At 43.5% G+C, this 21,475-nt stretch overlaps 2 protein-coding genes across 4 annotated transcripts in view; both read left to right on the forward strand.

Annotated features, from left to right (window-relative positions):
• Positions 1–7,535, forward strand: part of ELMO1 (engulfment and cell motility 1) — a 489,334-nt gene extending 481,799 nt beyond the window's left edge. For all 3 annotated transcript variants that reach the window (XM_040964657.1, XM_040964658.1, XM_040964659.1), the window contains 2 exons: positions 3,966–4,043; positions 6,189–7,535. In XM_040964657.1, coding sequence (XP_040820591.1) covers positions 3,966–4,043; positions 6,189–6,389 — 279 coding nt within the window. In that variant the 3' untranslated portion in view covers positions 6,390–7,535. The remainder of the gene's footprint in view (positions 1–3,965; positions 4,044–6,188) is intronic.
• Positions 7,536–11,488: 3,953 nt separating this feature from the next.
• Positions 11,489–21,475, forward strand: part of AOAH (acyloxyacyl hydrolase) — a 249,021-nt gene continuing 239,034 nt past the window's right edge. Inside the window, exon 1 of the mRNA XM_040964660.1 lies at positions 11,489–11,602. The gene's annotated coding sequence lies outside the window, so the exon portion shown is untranslated. The remainder of the gene's footprint in view (positions 11,603–21,475) is intronic.

Here is a 21,475-nt window from a genome sequence, read left to right on the forward strand (position 1 = left end):
CTTTACCTTCAAGCTGACCTGGATAGATGAAGAACCAGCACAGTTAGGTAAATTTTGGGCATGGATGCCAAATGTAATAAATTACCCCAAACCAGGAAACAGCAGCCAGCATGTATAGGGACAGCATGCCATTTGTTATATACAGAAAACTCTGCTATGGTGTTTTTAGTCTGCCATTAGACCCACAGGAGATGGTAGAACTCCAATCAATATTGCTATTTGTCTGAGCATCCCCTGGAACCAGGTGCCTTGTCCAAGGTCACAGGATTGAGTTTAGGGGTAAGATGTTCCAGGGAATGTAAGGCTATTCAGTTTCTGCTGCCTTCCCCTTCACCGAACTCTAGGCCTTGATCCCCAGGGCAGGGCAATAGGTGTGCCTCAGTGGTACAAAGAATGAAGCGAAGCAGCTCCTGAGGTGTAAGTTGTAGTGGAGTTAAGTCCAGAGTGAACAAAGACCTTCCGTGGTGAGCAGCAAAGCCCTGGAACTAACAAAGTATTGTGGTGTGCAGCAAGAAGCCCCTGAGGGGGATGCTGACCCAGTTACTGACAGCTTATTCCACCACCACCACCTGGCTCCTCTCTTCCTCGCAGACTTTGGGCAGGTGTCAGCTTCTGGAGCCTTAGCCCAAGAGGCACCACCGCTCCCGGCTGTGCAGCTTCCCTACACCGAGCGCTGAAGATCTGACCTCCACTGGCAACTCAATGACAGCAAGCCAGAGACATCAATAAAACCCATTATAAATAAGAGCACCCTTTAACGCAGGCGTGTGGTTCAGCGAATTAATTCCTCCCACCCCCTCCCAGGCAGCCTGGGTAAAATTAAAGTGGGGATTGACATTCTCACGAATTTCCCATTTCCTGCCTGTGCTTATCGGGAATCTAGGTCATGGCAGCTCTGATCCCATCCTGAGCAGTATACACCATAGAAGGGCAAAGCTCAAAGTTGGCACAGCCCCCCGCCCTTCTGTCGTCTCTTGCCCTGCAAAACAAAGTGTCACCGAAATAACCATGCTGACACTGTCCGCTCTGGTGATTTCAGCACCTAGGCCAGAGATCCTATCTGAGTGAAAGTGGTGATCCCACTGGAGGTCCGTGGTCATCCCAGGTCGGTGATCAGCCCAGAGCAAAGTGGCAGGTGTCCTACAAGGTCCGCCAGAAAGGCCTTGCTGAAACCTCACCTCTTCCTGTTTATTTCCACAACTCAGCAGATGCTGCTGTAAAACCTTGACTCGCTGTGTACAAATAACCCTCATCCTCTCCTTTCTCTTCAGTCAGAGAATTTTTCCGAATGGATGGCTCTAAAATTAGTTACGAAGTATTCCTTGATATCAACATTGACAATCACAGAACAATTTGATGAATGTACAAAATAAGAGTCTAACAAATTTCACACGTTTGTTGCAACCCTTTGTCCACAGGTTGGCATTAGTGTAGCCATCATCATGGTGTGCGTATACTGCTCATTTCTCCCACTTCATTTCACTTAGCACAAGATCATAATTGCCATACTAAAATAGCTAGCCAATTCAAATGCTGCTGGTTGCTAATTTGTGATTTATTCAATACCCCAAGGAAGAGGTATTTAGTTTCTCATAATTTTCCTACAGATAAAAAGGTGTAACATGTAGTTGCTTTTGAATTTTTGTTTTTGGCAGTAACCCCAGGACTTAGATGCTTAGTTCTGATGATGTCTTACCTTATTGGTCTTTCTTAAAAAATATTTATTTTTATTGGACGGTCAGATATACAGAGAGGAGGAGAGACAGAGAGGAAGATCTTCTGTCTTCTGATTCACTCTCCAAGTGGCCACAACGGCTGGAACTGAGCCAATCTGAAGCCAGGAGCCCAGAGCCTCTTCAGGGTCTTCCACATGGGTGCACAGTCCCAAAGCTTTGGACTGTCCTCGACTGCTTTCCCAGGCCACAAGCAGGGAGCTGGATGGGAAGTGGGGCCACCAGGATTAGAACCGACTCCCATATGGGATCCTGGCGCATTCAAGGTGAGGACCTTAGCCACTAGGCTATTGCCCTGGGCCCCTTATTGGTCTTTTTTGTTTGTTTTGAAGGATGGTATCACTGTGTGGTCTCACTGGTAAGGCCGTGACCATTTTCATTACAAATTATAACACTCCAGAATTGTGCACCCATGTCCTATTTTAAGTCCCACCTCCTCACTTCTCACTTCAGCTTCCTGGCAGTGCAGATCCTAGGTGACAGCAGTGATGGCTTCCATCATTTGGTTCCTGCCCCCTGCGTGGGAGGCTTGAATTGAGTTCTGGCTCCTGGATTTAGTCCCTGGTCCCATCCCTGGCTATTGTAGGCACTGGGGGAGTGAATCAGGGATAGATTCATATATTTCTCTTTATCTCTGTTTCCCCCACCTCTTTCTCTTCTCCCTTCCTTTCTTACTAACTCACCCCCTCTCTCCTTCCCACATATACTGATATAAAATATTTTCAATGATACAAACAACATGTTTTGGAAACAGAGGCCAAACTGAATGAAAAATTGTTTTTGTTTGGGTAGGTTTATCACCTCATCATCTACACCAGGCATGCCTAGTTGGAAGGCTAGGAAAGACAGAGATTGAAAATGAGAGGAGAGGGTTATTTTTGCCAAGTAGCTCCCCATCCCATGACTCAGCATTCTGTCCTTCACTCAGTTCTATTTCTGGCGGAGTGAGAAGACTGTCTGAGTGGGAGATATTGGAAGGGCTAGCCTTAAAGAAGAAGCTGCTCCTACTTAATGAGGAGACAGTTGGAGGTCAGATAGACACAGCCTAACTCTAGGAGAGCCAAAAATAGTCGATGGTGGACTATTTTGGAACAGACACCTGACTATCACGAGCAAGGACTAATCCATTAGAGCTCTGGAGACATTGATCTCATCTCCTTGCTTCCCGTCTTCCTTTTGGGCACAGTTGCTAAGACCCACTGGCCAAAGACACATAGTGAGGCAGAGAATGGAGTCGGAGGATCTGGCCACCTAAGAACTAAAGCTTCATGGCAAGGGGTTGAATAGTGATATGAATGAGTTGCAGCCAGGGAGGGGATAGTCATCAGTGCTGCTTAATAAAAGAAGCTGGTACGCTCGAGCATTTGTGTTATAACAAGACCAAAAGCTATTGTGGATACACCTGACCATTTCTTTCCTGATCAGGAGCCAGTGGGGGTGGTTAGATGTTACAACTCTATTCATTCAGAAGTTACCTACTGACTGCTAGGATCAGTAGAGTGGTCATTGTGCCCAACTTCAGCGCAGCACATAAAATTTAAGTGCATTTTAAATCATGTGTGGGAGATGACACTGAGTGCCTAGACAGAGGCATTCAGCTCTGATGAAATCAAAGTGCCAGCTGCCCAGGTGTTCTGTCCCTAGAGCTCGTGCTTCTTCCTTGTAACCTGCAGCCTGGAGCAAATAAAATTTGGATTCTGTGTAGCCTTTGCTCTGCAGAAGGTCAAAAATCAAAGGAAAGACATGAAGATGGTGGGTTCCCCTAAAAAAACTCATCACCTCCAATATAGCTTCTCCGCTGTAGACAGTTCACACTCCACAGGGCTGTGGCAGAAGGCAGTGCATCCCTTAATGCTACTCAGTCAGAGTTCCCCCTGTCTGCATGGTCCCTCTGGAAGGGAGATGCTGAAGAAAGGAGGATAGCAGATCTCTGAGACTGTGTGGTCTTGGATAACTGATAGAACTGACTAAGCCTTGCCCTATAAGAGGGGGATGAAGCCAGTTGCTGCTCAGGACTGTTATGAGAGCTGAATGCAGTGGCTCAGGTGTGCTGGAGTACACAGGAGTTTTACTGTGAACCTTGGAATGAATGTAGCTGCCTCTGTCTCCTTGGTGCCCCTATGTGCTAAGGAAGGCGCAGACTCTGCCTCACATTCAACCAGTAGCATCGTAACTACAAAAATGATTGTACCAGTTTCCCTTAAAGTGTTGTGCTTTTCTGCTGTCTCGTAGGAGGTGCTTGAACTTGCTTTCTCCATCTTGTATGACTCCAACTGCCAACTGAACTTCATCGCTCCTGACAAGCATGAGGTGAGAGTCTCTGAGGGGTTCATTTGTGAGAAGATGCTATATTTGCTCTAGAAAAACAAGAAAGAAAAATAGTCTTTTTTTTTTAAAGCCTGCCTGAGAAAATCATGAACAAAGGGAACATCTTGTTGATTTGGAATAAAGTCAGATTTCTTTTAAAACTTCCAGTTACAACAGGTTTAACTTCTTAGTAGCTTGATGATAGTTCATGGTCTAGACAAAGGCTGAATTAATATCCCAGAGCTTGGGTGTTTCCTTGGTTGTTTAGTTTTTAGTCTGGATTTTTCCAAGATAAACTAGTTCTCTATTATTTAAAACATCTGATGAGGTAGATTTTCTAGCAAATTTCTGAAAGCCATTCTAAGAGGGTTAAGGCTGTCTGCCAGTAGGATGTTATTTTCAAAATGCTCCCATTGCCTTTTGACATCTTGTTATAAATGTAATTTGTTTCTCTTCTTGAAGCATGCATTTAAAACATTTAGCATAAACCTAGGAAAATGCATTTGTAAAATCAAGTACCGATTGTGGTAGATTTCACTTTTTTTTCTTGTCAACTCAAGCCCAGCATCATGCTTGAAATTTTTATTTTTAGATGATACCCTTCAAGTTTTTGTTTTGCATGCAGTTGCATAAACAGCTTTTAGAAAGAAAGGGAACCTTTTAATAGAATCTGACTTTTGTATCCCATTTTCCCCTAGGAGATTTAGCTCATTTAGAAGTTATTCAATACAATCGGTTTGCTCTGGTTTGAAGCTTTTGAATAAAATTGTACATCCCAGAGAAGGAGAAAAGATTAGATACAAATCCTGCATTTAGATGGTGCTTAAATATAATTCTGTGTCATTTGACATTTAGTTTGCATAAGGGTAAGACTTTGTCTTCATCTTTCTCAAAATGGATACCATCTCTGCTGTTGTATTTTTAAACGAAATTGTGGCTATACACAGACTACCGTATTCAGGATGTATAGAACTATATGGAAACCTACTTTAAATAGTAGAACCTTTCATGTTATTTAAATCGATGTAGAGCTGGTTTCCCCAGCGTGCATTAAGTCCAGATAGGAATAAATGCTCTGGAACTGCCAAATTCATGCCACTGCTTGTTGATGCCGTAGGAGGCAGGGAGAGGACCACCAGGCACTTGTGAATACATGTGATTCCTTCAGATCACTGTTGTACCTAACACTTCACCCTGTTTTCATAATCATCCCATCAAATACAAATTTAGTTTTATAATATCACAGGATATCCAAAACTGTATACTTCAGTAAAATAAGGGATATAGGTACTGACGACTAGCCCAGCTTGTTCTGCACTGGGCACCATTAAATGGATGTTCACTCATCTCTGAAACAAACAACTAGCATTCTCTCCATTGTATAAATGCAGGACCAGAGGCACCAGAACTGGTTTTGCAGCTGCTGGGAGTAAACCACTGAGCTTCTCCCTCCCTTCTTCCCTCTTCCCTCCTGCCTTCTTTCCTCTTTCCCTTTCTCCCTCTCTCCCTAATGCTATACCTTTCAAATTAAAACAAAAAGAAGCACAGCCAAGCATTTCACCACCAGCAAATGAGCAGCCGAAGGCTCTTTCCTAACTCTGCTGAGAAGCACAGAGGCACTTTGGCTTCACGGTGGGGTATGTGTCGTGCAGACTGCTTAGATGCTCAGCACAGTCAGAGATGAGCTCATTAAAACAGGGACCACGGAGCCAAGTGTGACCTCCCCTCTGGTCTTGAAGTGTCGGGACAGATCCCACCAGTGCCTGAGAGTGAGACTCCCCTGGGGCATGTTACACACGTTGTGCTCTCATCAAGAAGAACTCACTTCTCTGGCTGTTTAGGAACGCACTCTGATATGCAAGTACATAAGCACCGGAATCAGATGGCCTTGGTTCAAATCCTACCCATTCTGCTTGCTACTAGACTTCCGGGTTATTTCTCTGAGCCTCCGTTCTGTGCTCTATAGAAAAGAGATAATAATGCAAGTGTCAAATTTACACATACGATGTGAATATCAAAGATGACAGTAGGCTAAGCACTTAGCCCAGAGCCTTGCCCATCATTAAGTAATCACGGAGTATTTGTTGTTTTCACTGCTTCTGTCATCACCACCAGTGACAATCTCTGTTGCCTCCCCTTTCCTGCCAGTACTGTATCTGGACAGATGGGTTGAATGCGCTACTTGGGAAAGACATGATGAGCGACCTGACGCGGAATGATCTGGACACGCTGCTCAGCATGGAGATTAAGCTCCGCCTCCTGGACCTGGAAAACATCCAGATCCCTGATGCTCCCCCGCCCATCCCCAAGGAGCCCAGCAACTACGACTTTGTCTATGACTGTAACTGAAGTGGTGGGGCCTGGATACGCGCCCCCTCCCAAACTGGAAAAATCTAGCTAACAGGAGAAAGGAATGAGAACACACCCATGCCTCAGAAGCCTCTTTCAGTCAAGGGAAGCTATAGGTTCAATACTTCCTTCAGCCTCTGCTCTGGCCCCAGCAGTTTTTGGCCCCTGCCTGGTGTCTTGCTCACCTCCATGACTCTTGTTTCTAGATTCCGCTGCTTTAGGTCACTTTCCACTGCTGCAGTCCAGTGGTAGGACAAGAGAAAAGTCACCACCAGTAAGAGAGCAAAGGGGCCCTTCTAGCCTAACTACCTGCTTTCTCCCTAGAGTAGGAAAGCCAGTCACTCCAGACTGCCCCTGGACCATGCCCTCCATAACCAAGAGGAGTACCCCAGAGACCAGATCTGGAAGAGATAAAACCTAGCTGTTCAGACCAAATACCACAAGCTTCTCTCCAGGGTCCACTCACACCCCCCAGTTCCATTTGGATTAAGAAGTCTTTAAATCTCTCTCCTCCATCCTCACCATGACCTTGTCATGGTCCTCTTGGTCCCTAGAACAACAGCAGCATCCACCTCGTTGTAGTCCTCGCCAGCGCTGGCTCTCCCAGAAATAGTCTGCAGGGGCCCAGGCCCACCTCGCGTCTGCACTGTGACCGTGACCGCTAGCTAGTCTTGGGTTTCTTCTCCCTGCCCCAGCCCAGACAGACTTGCCTTCCCATTTCCACACATGCTCCTAGCCTCTTAGCTGAAAGCACAAATGGTAGTCATGCTCTATCTTCAATAGACTAAACCTAAAAGCCTCTAAGCCAGGCTGTTGTTCTCTAGGGGTTCGGTGTGACCTTCTCCTGAGGAGTCCTGCTGTAACACAGGCCCACAGGATGGCCCCGAAATCTGAGTTTACATCGTTGTAATTATTACAGGTATTTACAATCTGCAAGGGTTTGGGGTTAGGTTTTTTGTTTGTTTGTTTGTTTTGCTTTGTTTTTGTACAAAAGAGTCTAACATTTTTTGCCAGATATATATTTAATGAAAAGAAGAGAAACCTAAATGTGTGTACTTTTCATTTTTTTAATTATTTTAATTCCAAACATCTTCCTCAGAATAACATTCCCTTCAACATGCTGTGGAATAAAATCAATTACGATGACTTGGCGTGTTGGTGGTTTGATTTGGTAACTTGCATTCTTGCTACCCAATCTTTGGTGTCACCTGGGAGCCTATTAGAAACACGAAATTGAGACTTTATCCCAGACCTGCTGCAAACCAAGTGGTCCAGAGCATGTTCGTTTCCGAAACAATGGTCCAGGGGACTCTCAACCATTGCCAGGTCACCAAGAGCTGAGCATCAGCCAAGAACTTTGCTTCCAAGAAGACCTTGCCAGTTTACCAAGAAAAGCAGACTCACTGTATAATAAGATGACCTATTCATTTGCATTTTTGCCTTTTTATCATGACTTTTTCTCAACATTTGGTTTCTTTCTTCTTCACCGTTATTTGAGAGGTCTTCAGAAGTTCATGAAAGTATGTGTTTAAGGGGAAAACACACACATGAGTTTCTTAAAGTGGTTTTACCTCCTGATTTCGTTTTTCTGTGAGCTTTGTGAAGTACCCTCATAGGATGTACAGAACTGGTCCAATTGAGCACATGACAGTTTTGAAGGTGGATGTCTGGCAAGGAAAAGGAATGGCAACCCATAGACCTGAAATCACAGTGCTAAAAGAAATCCGACTGTGAATGAATACATTCAGGAGTGGGAACTCAACAAATGAATCGTCTAGGGTCAGTTCCAGTTATCAAGCGGATAATAACTCCAAGGGCAAGGCTGTATGGGGTGAGAGAAGAGCGCAAGTATGTGGAACTGAGCCGGGGTGGCACAGGCCTGTTTGGACTCATAGTCTATACTATACAAAGGTAGGTGACAACTCTTTATTGTTATCAAGATGTGCGATTGTAGACTAACCTGGCTTGAGATGACCTCGTCCAGGGCACTCCAGAAAATGGCAGCAAAATCTCCATCATGGTCCATCATCATCCATCGTCAATCACAGGAAGCCATTCTTCCCAGAAGGGCAGTCTCACCTAGGGTCAGGCTAATAATTCCTTTATTATTCAGCTTGATGTTATTAATGTGTATGTCCTTCATGTCAGACACATTCATTGATCTACCCATCATCATGATTAAATGATGTTTGAAATCAAAGAAAACAGAGTCCTAGCTGTTTTGACAAAGGCATTATAAATCAGAAGACCTCATTCATGAAGATGGAAAATGCTTGACCCAAGATGTCTGTGGTCCCCAAATTCTTGAGTTTAAGAGATTGATCTGGTCTGTGACACCAACCGGAAAGAATTATCCCCTCTCTCTCTGGCACTCCTGCTGCGATGTATCACATTGAAATGAACCCTCTTAGGACTAGTGAAAAGGACATTCGTTTATGGCATGTTAGAGTCTCCTGGCCTGGCCTGGCAAGCCCTGAGGTACCATCTTCATTATTACCATAGTCCTTTCTTTTGTGGCTAGGTGGTCAAGGGTTGCTACTCATATATGACTGCCCAGTCTTCGCTCCTGAGGTTGTCCACAGTTTTGTGCCCATGTTGTGAACCAACTACCTCTACTCCAAATGCTACGGATTGCAAGTCTGAAAAGACAAGCCAAGTCCAAAGCAGACGTGAAGCAGGAAGGCTAACTTTGTAGCCAGCTGGTCTTCTCCAAGTCAACTGTACATGAAATAAAATTGACCATTTACTCTTGTTTAGAACCCACAAGGAAGGGTAATTCATTTACCCTCTCTAACCACTGTGACTACTTGTAAAGGTAGGCAAAGCTAATGGTTGAGAAAGAAAAAGTACAAAATTGAATGTTTATGAAATCTATTTGCAAGTCTATTCTAAACTAACTTCCAATTATATGCTAAAATATGCCATGCCTTCCTACTTAGGTAAAAATGAAACAGCTTATGTCCATGGTGACATGCCCTTTTTTAAAAATCATTTTGATGTAATATCTTGCAGCTAACTTAAATGTTTGACTTGAAATAAAAACATCTATTCAATAGTCAAAAGTACTATTAGGACTTAACACAGAGATTGCACAAAGTTTTGTTAACTGAGGTAAAAGACAAGTCATTTTTTCAAATATAAAACCAAAAAGCCTGGTGTCCAACACTGTGGTGGTGTACTTACAGTGTCAGCATCCCTTATGGGCATGCTGCTCACTTCTGATCCAGCTCTCTGCCATTTTTCTTGGGAAAGCAGTGGAAGATGAACCAAGTAGTTGGAATCCTGCTACCCACGTGGGTGAGCAAAACAAAGCTCCTGGATCCTGACTTCACCCCCACCAGCCCTGGCCATTGCAACCGTTTTGGGAGTGAACCAACAGATGTAAGATATCTCTCTTACTCTCTGGTCTCCTCTCTCCTCTCCTCTCTCTGTCTTTCAAATGAATAATAATCCTTTAAAATATCTGTCATAGCTTGACAAATGACATTGTGTGAATCTTTGCAAAGAAGGAGCAATAAAACAGAAGGTATAACCAACTTTGAAGAATGAAACAAACAAGAATAAGAGTAGAAATTCAGATTAGGTCTCGAAATTTAGGTGTGCATGCGATATTGCATTAAGATACTGCTTCAGATGCCTGTGGTTCATATTGAAGCGGCTGGGTTCAAATCCAGCCCCTGCTTTTAACTCCATAGCTAATGAGCACCCTGGGAAGAAGCAGGTGGGAGCTCAATGTTTGAGTCCCAGCCATCCATGTGAGACACTACAGATTAGTTCTGAGCTGCTGGCTCAGAACTAATCCGCTGTGAGGATTTAGGGGAGTGAACCAGCAGATGGGAGAGCTCTGTCTGAGTCTGTCTCTATAAAGAAAATACAAAAGAGAAAAGAGGTTCACCATGTAAGAGATGAACTTTGCAGGTAAAGCCCAAGACTACAAGCAGAGCTTAGACTCATAAAGACCTGTGCCTACTCAAGAACGTGAGAGCATTTGGTGTGCTAGGATGTAGGATACACAGGGGAGAGCAGAGAGTGATAACACTGTGGAGGAAGAGGCCAGAAAAGTCCCCTAAAAACGAAAGAGTGCATTCAAAGAAATGACATCAGAGTTCCCATTCAGAAATATCACAAAAACAAAGCAGCCACATGGGGGATGTTTGGAATGGGAGGAAATTGGAGTCAGAGATCTTGGCAAGGAGTTTAGTGAGATAGTCCTCAGCAAGAACCATTTGAACCCAGACTTTGATATCAGCAATGGGAATACAGAGGAAAGCACAAGTTATCAGGAATGTAGACATGAGCTGGAAGCAGAAATCTGATTAAGCAGGGGTAAGGGAGAGAGAGAGCAGAAGATCCCCAAGCTGGAAGGGGTGCTTACGCTGATAGCCAGGCTGGTGTCCAAATCAGAAAGGAAAGAAGAATGCGAGATTTTAGGGGATGATAATGATGTGAGATCGTGTGCATGTATTGGACTTCTCCAAGCAGAAAAATAAAACAGGGCAAACCAGACACTGTGAGTCTCTGCTTTTATAAAATGTAAACTTCACGACTTGGCAGCACTACGTGTGCAAGCTGTCCATCCAAAAGCAAAGCCCCTGTCCTCCCACTCTCCCTGTCTGGCTCTCCCTATTCCCACCTGTCCTTCGTTACCCTTGGAGGTCTCAAAGTGCAGGGTTTTTAGCATAATTTTGTTGACATGCCTCAGCCAACTCAGCCTGTTTTATAAGAAAAATAAGAACATTGGTAACCTTAACATGTTTTTTGAGTCATGGATTAGAGAAAATATGATAAAATAATAATTTATAGTATAATTCCATATCGAAATATGCCCTAAACCTTCCATTTAATATAATTAGCTTTTTTTTCTGACAATGACTGTGTATGTATATGTAAAGAAAAACCACATCAAGTTAAGTGCTTGTTTTGATTGAAAATATAACAGGAATATATTCAGATTTGTAGAGAAATCATTCCACAAGAAATATGATATAGAAATAGTTGTTCCACTAGAATGTGAAACATAAGTCTCATTTTTGTGAGAGTCAGTGTAAATAAAAAAGAAAATTACAATATGGAGCTTTCATTTTCTTCATTTTTCTTAGATTTTTTTGTACAAGTTCTATTCCTTCGTAAGAAAACATTCCCTGCCTGAATTGAAATTTGGGGAAGATGTGCTGATAGAAGACCTGTCTCCTTTCATAGAGATCTCTAAGCAGGTAATGTTTGTTTGCTATTCTGTTTTGCAGAATAAAAAATGTGACCTTCAGGCCCTCAAGGGGTCACAGTGAACAGGCACTAAAGGAGAGTCCATTTGGGCCCTGGAGTAAGTTTAGGGACAAAGAACAATCAGACAAAGGTTTGAGAGTAAAGCAACCAAGAAAGGAATGACCTGAGAAAGAGTTTTAGCAATACATGGGGTATATCCAGGACTGAAACCAAGCCTTCTCCAGTACCTCTGTTGCTGTGAGGATCTAGTCTCCCACAGTCTCCCAGCCTCCGTCTCCTAAAGCTTCCTCACTCCATGTTTGCCTTTGCAAATAAACCACTTACAAAAGGTAGCTTTCTGTATTAATGGACTGGTCAAGCAGGCCCTACAGTGTACCTGAAGCTAGCATGTTTGATCATTTCCTTCCTCTATAGATAGTACCTGATGTTTAGTCTTATCTTGAGTTTCCTCTCCAGGACCTCCAGGCTCTGAGCAAGAAGTGCACACCACCTGACTGACTAGAGCCTACTTGGTCATCTTAAAGTTCCCAAAAGGACCTGATACTATTGACCAATCAAAAGGCCAGCAGCACCGCAGACAAACCAGGGACTTGAACCTGAGCTGAACGTACTCCTCCCAACCACTCCTCATTTTATAAGAAACTCCTCAAGGAGCCTGTGCTTTGTGCTTTGCAATGAACACCCACTTTCCACCACCACTCTGGTAGTCAGTAATTGGTTTGCTGCACATAGAATGAGCAGACCTAGTGGTGGGGACTCTGTAGCAATTCCTCCAACCAGTTTTGGAGGTGTTCTGTACCAGAATCAGAAGACTAGTTTTAATCTAAGTGAAGAGACTAAGAATAGGGGCTAGGAGAGCAAGGCAGCAGAATTCAGTGGGAGTCTTACTAGACACAATGCTTTGTCAAGAATGCGTAAGATACAAAATTAAGTAAGAAACAGACTCTGCTCCCAGGGTGATCTAGAGAACAAGAAGCAGAGACAAATAAATACAACACATGGCTAATAGCACCATAATGTGCAAATCTTGAGGCAATGCACAAAGCAGGAAATGATGGCCTTAGTCTGAAGGAAGCAAAGCCCAAGAGAGTTGGAAGGATGAGCAAAAACCCATCAGGTGACAAAAGAACAAATTCTCAACTCACCGCCTCCTTAGTTTCAGTTTGACATCACTTCTTGTACAAAATCTTTCCTGGACCTCTACATCAAAATGAAGGATTCATTCTCTGCTTCCGTAGACATACCTGTTTACCTCATGCTGTAACTGGCTGATCATTGCACCATTTTTCTCACTAGTCCTGAGCTCCATTAGAGAGGGAACCAGGCCAATTATGTTTAGCACTCTCATTCTGTACTCTTACTATAGTACCAGCACATGGCTGTGTTACATAAATATAATAAGTAGGAAGATTGGTTGCAGGACCAGCAACCCCAAAAGTACCAAACTCCAAGTCTTCTCATGTCCTTTCTGGAGGATAGCATGGTAGTTGCATTACATACAACCTCTGACATACTTTAAATAATCTCTGGGACAACGTGTGTGTGTGTGTGTGTGTGTGTGTGTGTGTGTGTGTGTGTGTGTGTGTGTGTGTGTGTGTGTGTGTGTGTGTGATCAGATACCTGCATCCAACCTTGGATCACCTGGGTTCAGTCCCTAGCTGCAGCTTCAAATTCCAGATCACCACTAATATGAACCCTGGAAGGCAGCAGTGATGGCTCAGGTCACTGGGTTCCATGGCTTCTGGTTTCTAGCTCCAGATCAGACCAAACTGATACTGGCATTTGGTAATGAAAACTATTTCTCTCTATTCCTCAGATGAGTAGATTAAAACTTTTTAAAATCTTCACATTACCTGTAATACCTAATACAATGTAAATGCTATATAAATAGTTATACTGTATTGCTTAGAGAATAACAACAAGAAAATATACATATTCAAAACAAGCAATTTTTTTCCAAATGTTTTTCATCTCTGGTTGTTTGAATCCCCCCAGTACAGAACACGCGGGCACACAGAACCAGCTGTTCTTTCTAAAAAAATTGATAGAGGACACTTCAGGAAGAGCTAACATCATGAAACAGAATGAGGAAACTGGTTATGGCTGGAACAGAGAGGAGGATGGGAAGGGAAATAACAAATGAGATAAGCTGGGAGAAGAAGCTGGACGTCTTATCCTGTATGTGACCAGAAAGTCACATCTATAGAGAGGAAAGACAGAAAGAAATGTCTTCTGTCCACTGGTTCACTCCCCAAATGGCCTCAATGGCCAAAGCTGAGCCAGTCCGAAGCCAGGAGCTACTTCCGGGTCTCCCATGTGTATACAGAGTCCCAAGGGTGTGGGCTGTCCTCAACTGCTTTCCCAGGCCACATGCTTGGAGCTGGATGGGAGGTAGAGGAGCTGATACGTGAACTGGCACCCGTATGGGATTCTGGAGCATGCAGGGAGAGGATTTAGCCATTATGGCATCTAGCCAAGCCCTGTGTTTCAGGTTTTTGAGCATGCTTTACGTGCATTATCAGAGGTTGCTGACCCAACTAACTTTACTCAGTTCATTGCCAACATTGCCTTTTCCCACTGCATTTGTACTTCCTATTTGATTATGACCTTCACCAAACAACTAAGCCTCTGTTTATATGTTACCTGCAGTTGACACACAGTTAACTTACCTTAACCTCTGCCTTCACCTCTATCTCTTGCCCTTTCTTTCATCAGCCTCCCTTGTAGCTACGTGGGCAGTTGCACCCCTGACCCTACCCTTGGTCTTCTGTCCCAGATTCTTACAAGGCTTCTAAGAGTAATGACCATAACTGCCTGTTTGAGTAATAGCATTTGATGGCTTCTGAGAAGCAGGAGTCTGACATCTTTCTCAGACTCAGAGGGATCCCAAAATGAAGCCCATATCCATTTCGGGGTCCCTTTGAGTTTCAGAAGAAATGCCCTCCATCCTCCTCAAAGGCTTGTTTGATGTCCTGTTGACTACAAACCCATAAAATCCCATGTACACCCCCTTAAGGACACACGGATATGTTGAATCCATCTCTGTGATCACCTTTAAATGTTTGGTTTGTAGATTATCTTCAATAGATAAATCCTACTTTGATAGAGTCCCGCTTGAAACAGGCAACTTGAAACACATCACAATTTTCTGGATGCAAACAATAGACCAAACTAACTTGCAGAATATTTTTATGTGATTGGAGTTTAAGAACATACATATTAATTGTTTTTTTTTTCACTTTTTCAATCATATGACAACCCCCAAAAATCTACGGAGATTTAAGTGATGATATTGAGAAAAAAGGTGGCATAAAACAGGGCTGTAAAAAATTGTAATCCACAAATTCTTTTCTACTCAATTGTTGATGAACAAGACGGGAGGGAGAAAGTGTATATATGCATAGTAATTATCAATTTGGCAGGGGAGCAATGTTATGATTCTACAGCTCCAATATTATCAGCTGTGTGACTTCAATTATGTTCTTTCCTAGTTTATAAAACTTTGGACAATCCTTTAGAACATCTGTCGAAGAATTCTATTAAATCATGTCATTGTGGTCTTTCAAATGACAGTGTCTGACAAAAGATACTTAGCATGACTTACTAAATGCCTATATCATGTCCTGAATAGGATAAAATATTTTGGTAATAGGATCCTTTTTTTAGCCTGATTATTAGTCTTGCTCATAAGCCCAAAGTGCTGTGCCCTGCACTCTGTGTACTTGACACCTGTAGTCCCTCAGACCCTCTGCTCCATGACTCGCCTGCTCAACCTCCCATCTGAACACGTTGCCCAGATAGATCGATTCTCTCGGATTCTTCTCCTCTGGTCATAAGTTGGAAGATGACCTCCTCACTGTTCTTTACTATTTCCTTATGGAATTTGACGAACAACTATAAGTTCTTCAACTCTTCTCCTGGTCCTTCTCTCTCTTCGGTATTTTTCCTCTGTTACTTTCTTTAGGTGCCTCTCCACTTGCATTGGGATCACTGTGGTGTTTGAAAATTGCCAGCATAGATCATTGGCAGGGTTACATTTCAAAATATGCTCAGAAGTTATTATTCCCCAGTATAAGGATACTTCACAACGTGTGTGGAAGAATGGAATCCACAGGTATGTTAATTTTGAAATCCAGATAGTTTTTCATAATATGCAGTTTCCAGGAATATTTTTAAAACCCCTCTATGCTTAGATTTCAAATTTTTTGCAGCCAAATGAACGCATCATTTTCATTTTTCATTTCAGCTATTCTTGGTCATTTGCAGTGGCAAGGGGCAGCCACGGTACCTTCTATAAATACCTTGCAGCATTGCCCTGTTACAACCTAGTGGCCTCTAGAGAAATGAGAACATTCTTCCCAAAATTGTGTTTTACATTTTCCTGTTCACATTTGGAGAAGAATGATATGCTATCAGCACAAACTGCAAAGCAGAAGAGACAGTAAGAGCCTGGGGCAGGAGAGAGACTTGCAGCTGCACAGAGGCTCAGCAGAGAATGCTGTGCAGCAGGACTGCCCAGCAGGTACATCTGCTGACTCCATGCGCACATCTTGCCAGGGGCAAGCACCAAAAGCTCCTTTCCTCTACCAAAAGGAAGACAACATCACCTAATTCCTCCTGTCCTCTCGGGGGCCATCTCTTTCCAGCACCTACAGTAAGTGGAGTGAGCGGGGACGGTGTTGCGGGGGGGTAAGTCAGACATACGATTTTATTTGGCCCAAGTCACTTTTGCATCCGTTAAAGTAAGGATTCATCCATCACCAAAAAAAGTCATTATTGAAGCAGCTGTTACCCAGACATGACATTCAGCTGGGGAGGTGGGAGGGCAATTTATCTCTTAGCAGCAGCTTGCAACACCCAACTTGAAATTTAATGGCAGGAAAAGAAACTTCCTGATACAAGGTTCAGGCCGCCAGGCTGGAAATGCCTCTTTAAGTCTTTTATAAACAATGTGTAGTGTCTTATTCATCTAGAAAATATTCATAGAAAATTGGGGAAAGTCAAAAGCTTGTGCACAGGAAAAAATAACTTCTTTTTTTTTAAAAAAAAATGGTTTGTTTTTATTGGAAAGTCAATGTTAGAGAGAAAAAGAGACAAAAAGAGATCTTCCATCCATTGGTTCACTCCCTGACCAGAGTTGAGCCACTCAACTGTTGGTTCCAGAGTTGGTTCACTCAACTGACCAGAGTTGAGCCAATCCAAAGCCAGGAGCCAGGAGCTTCTTCTGGCTTTCCCACATGAGTGTCAGAGCTCAAGGGCTTGAGCCACACTCTGCTGTTTTCTCATGCCATAGCAGTCAGCTGGATCAAAAGTGGAACAGCTGGGACATGAACTGGCGCCCATATATGATGCCAGAACTGTGGGGGAGAATTAGCCTACTATCCCATAACACCAGTCCCAAAAAAGAATAACTTCTAATCAAGGAAATAAGCATCAATAATATTTTTAAATGCAAGTATTTCTCCTCCAGGCATATACAATTGATAACCTATCATACCTTTACCTGTGTTTTCACCAACTACAGGGAATCAACTAGGGGAAAAGGAATCTGTCAATGCAACTGCCCTCCTGAATTAGCCAAGTTTCCTAAGCCAAGGATTCGATTTATCTTCTGCTAGTGTACACCATCTTACTCCATGCAACCACTTACTGTGACTACTGGAAAAGCCCCTTAACAGGCCTCAGTACTCAAGACGTCATACATGAATTCTCTAACTACAAGTCCCAGTGTTTAATGTGAGTTGAAAGGGATAGCAAGTTTTTGTAAATCACATATATCACACAGGGCAAAGGTCAAGGAAAATTTCAATTCAAAAAGAAATGAGATAGCAGAGGATCTTAAAGAAATATTAACAAACCCCAACCTGAGCAAAGAGGAAAGAAATACTAGGCAAGCAAGCCTGAATTGAGATCTGTTCCCCTGACACTCAGTAATTGGAGCTCACGGCAATCCCAGTTGAATATTTCTCCCCAACACTCTTTAAAATCTCATTAGGAGAAAAGGAGGTGTATCAGACATACTCATTACCTTCGAGGAACTCACAGATGGCAATAAAGTGTACTTCAAAAGTTCACAGAAAATGAAAACTTTATTTTGCTGCTCAAAAAATTTGAAAGCTATGCATAGCTTTTCTATATTTCCACGAGTTTTTAAAATAATAAATTTATTTTGCATGATGTTGACATAGTCGAGAGGGATGTATGCTCATGTGAGCCACTGATTAGGATGGGGAAGTCAAGGAATGGGGAAAAGTAGATGAGACAATTGCTTCCAATCCATGAGCTTTTTAAAGTCTCTTTACAATCTATGGATTTCAAAAATGTTTGTTCCAAAATAGAGTTATCATTGAATTCTATTTTCTATGAACCTTTTGAAGTATCTTCATGTATGTGCTATTAAAGGGCAGGCTTTTCACTTACAGCGCTACTGAGGTTTAAGGTCAGCTCATTCTTTGTTGTGAAGCTGTCCTACGCATCGTGGTGTGTTGAGCATCATTGCTGGCCTCCATCCAGTAGACTCTCACCAAGACAAAGATGCCTCCAGACATTGTCTCGTGTCCCAAGGGGGAAAAACATGCTCACACTGAGAACCACTGAACTAAATATGCGAATCATCCTATTTGCAAATCAGAGGGAAAAAAAAAAAAACTTCAGTAATATCCATGGGAACTTTTGGGATGAGGACAACATTGTTGTTTGGGTTTGGCAGGAAAGACAAATTATAATGAATCCACATGTTTCACTTATTTTAATCTTGACAACAGTGTAATGTAAATTGTAGTAACTCATTCATAAGGGTTCAATTGGGTTTCAGAGAGGCTGAGTAACTTGCCCAGGGTCACCCAGCAGATAAAGCAGCAGAGTCCCATCCCCCACAATGTTGTAGCAGGTAAGAAAAATCGTAGTTTCTGCAATGGGGAGCGGGGACCCAAATTCTAAATGTAGCACAAGGGAATGGATTTGACTGGAGCCCGACTTTAGTGCCACTGGAAACTGATTCCACAAAAAATGGCTTTACCCGCTTTGAAATCCTGAGAATGACTTTGTCAGCAAAGCTGTTGTTGGAATATTTTGCGAACTGATTGGACCCTGCAATTAAGCCTCCTTGATGAAGCCATGTTAAGGCTAATTTTAAATCTGATTACCATCAGCGCGACATGCACTTGAAGCTGCTTTTCACACAAGCAGCAGCGATTTTTCCCAAGGCTGTCAGTTTGTTGCCAGCTGGGTCTTCCCCTCCCTCCCCTGCAGCCCACCCACCCTGCTCCAGATACCATCAGTTCACAGTGCGTGATGCTCCAAGGGGCTGCCTGCAAAGAAAGCCCCTGTGCATCTCTCGAGAGCCCAGAAATGCTGCGATGCCTCTGTGCTGGCCTGAATCAGATAGCGACAGAAGATTAAGCGTCTAATCAGATTAGTGACAGTAAAAGCTCTTGAGCCACGGCCCGCGGTCCCTTTGACTCGAATCCTGCTGCATGAAATAGCGGCACACGTGGCTTGTGCAGCCTCTGCTCCGTTGTGGATAAAGGCAGGGAAGGGATTGACATGCTTGTTCAAAAGCTTCATGGCCCCAAAGCCTTCTTCTGTGTCTCAGATCTCCTGGTCTTCCTTTGAGCAAGACATATGTCAAGCAAGATGGGCACAACAAAGGCAGATCTCATCATCAGACTTACTTCAGCCCACAGGGGAGCAGGCCAGCTTGCCTTCACTGCTTAACACAATGCCACACCCAGAACACTGCCCAGTCATGCAAAGCAGAGCGGATCCGGTGCCATGGGATGAATTCCAGAGTCCACATGTTTGCCTGCATCCAGTGCCAATCATCCTTTTTCTGCTTCCCAGTTCCCCAGCTCCTCCTCTCCATACTCTACCCCTCACAGTGTCTCTCTATGAACAATTGTCCTTTGCCCCAATTCTGAGCACCGTTACCAGGAAGCTGTAGCCCGTCCTGTTTGAGCTCTTCTCTGTTCAAACTCTGCTCATTGACAGTGGGAGGCGCTGCAGTGAGAAAGCAAACTTGGGAAGTGGAAGAGATGGCCTCACACATGGGAGAGTGGAAACAAAACAGAACTCTCCAGAGGGCCTCTCAGCGATGCAGGCTTGACTGATTAGATCGATTCTGCGGTTGATAATGGCAGAAGGAGCAGGGGTAGTCAGGGATGGAGTGTGAGTAATGTATCTTAGAGGAGATGGTTGCTTCAATTTAAGTTCAGAGGGATGGGGGAGGAGGGGAAGGGTGTGCAGTGAGCACCTGTAGGCTATTTCAGAAGCTACCCAACAGGGACGCGAGCTGTCCCTGACACTCAATGGGAAAGTGAATAAGAGAAAACAGCAAGCCAAAGTTTCACAATAAAATCTGGAGTGATGAGAAAAACAGAGGGAGGAGAGGAAAGAAGTTACCGGTTACTTCTTTGTGTTTTTCAGAGCAGCCCTTCAAGTCCAGGAAGAGAGGCTAGGGTATAACTTTGACCTCCAAGATCAATTCAATTCTCACCCTGAAGGACCCTTTTGCCAGCAAGGATTCCACAGCCTTGGCAAGCAGCAGCTCAATTCTTTCCTTGTTCTTGTCGTTATCAAGACTATTTTTAATATCTCAGCTTAAAAATGCATTTTTGTTGTGTCACTTTAGTGTTCTTTGGTCTTTCATTTTTTGTTTCTTTTGCAATTTTCCCCGTCTAGAGTGCATAGCCTTAATTACTGCTCTCCCATTGCATCTTCTGGCATCTGGGTTTAAGGAGGACTTACTGATTATGTCTTTGTGTTTTTAACAGTCTCATTATTACATTACATACATTGTCTTGAGTTTCATTTTAGCTTTTGGGCTTCCGGCTTCAATTTTAATTGCTTTCCTTTTTATCTACTCCGATATTTGCTTTAACCCTTTTGCTGACTCATTGAAAAGACCTTTCCTATCCTAAAAGGATAGAACTTTTTTAAAGTTTTTTTTTTTTCTGGTATGTTAGAACTCTGAAGGAGGGAGGAACTCTAGGAGATACAGCTGCTGCCCAGGTACCCCGGAGATCCATGGGAGGAAGAGGAACGAGGCAGCCATAGCCAAGCAGAGAGCTGACGAGAGGGCGGTCAGGAGACCCAGCAGCGCTGCAAGGGGTACCCAGCACAGGCTGCTGAGGTTGTGCCGTATGAACGGGGGTGTGGAGAAGCCCTGGGCTGACTGGAGGTATGTTAGTGTTCAGGACTGTCATGACAAACTTCCAAAAGCTGGGTGGCTTAACTCAAATGAATGCTCTCACTGTTGTGGGGGTTGGCAGTGTGGAAGGGAGGTGTCACAAGGGCGACCGTCTCCCCCTTCTGTGGGCTTGTGATTCGTGATGCTCCTTGGATTTCAGCTCCGGCACTCCAACCTCTGCCTCTGTCTTCACACATCCATCTTCTGGCCAGTGTTTGAAAAATGTTCCCCTCTCTGTGCATCTGTTTCTGTCTCTTAGAAGGGTACATTGAATTAACAGTCACAGTACTCCAATGTGACTTCCTCTTACATGAGCTAATTAATTGGCAACAACCCTATTTCCAAATAAAATCTCGTTCTGGGGTTGTGGGAAGAATATGAATGCTAGGCGACACTACCCAGCCTAGTAGATTTTGAAAAACAAAATCTAACAGCCTCTAAGAACCTACAAGCCCGTTCAGTTTCCAAGTATGAGGTTTTCAAGCTTTCCTACAGGGGAGAATCACCTGGGTTGCTTCATCTACCTGCTGTGGGTCCACCTGTACGGATTCTAATGTAATTTGTCTTAGGGCAACCAACTTGGGAGCTTTTAAATGCTGGAAGGGAAGTGGAGCTGGAACATGAACCAGCACTCATATGGGATCCCAGAACTTGTAAGGGGAGAATTAGTCAATTC

Source organism: Ochotona curzoniae, unplaced genomic scaffold (genome assembly GCF_017591425.1).
Source record: "Ochotona curzoniae isolate NIBS_2020 unplaced genomic scaffold, NIBS_Ocur_1.0 scaffold_3835, whole genome shotgun sequence".
NCBI lineage: Eukaryota > Metazoa > Chordata > Mammalia > Lagomorpha > Ochotonidae > Ochotona > Ochotona curzoniae.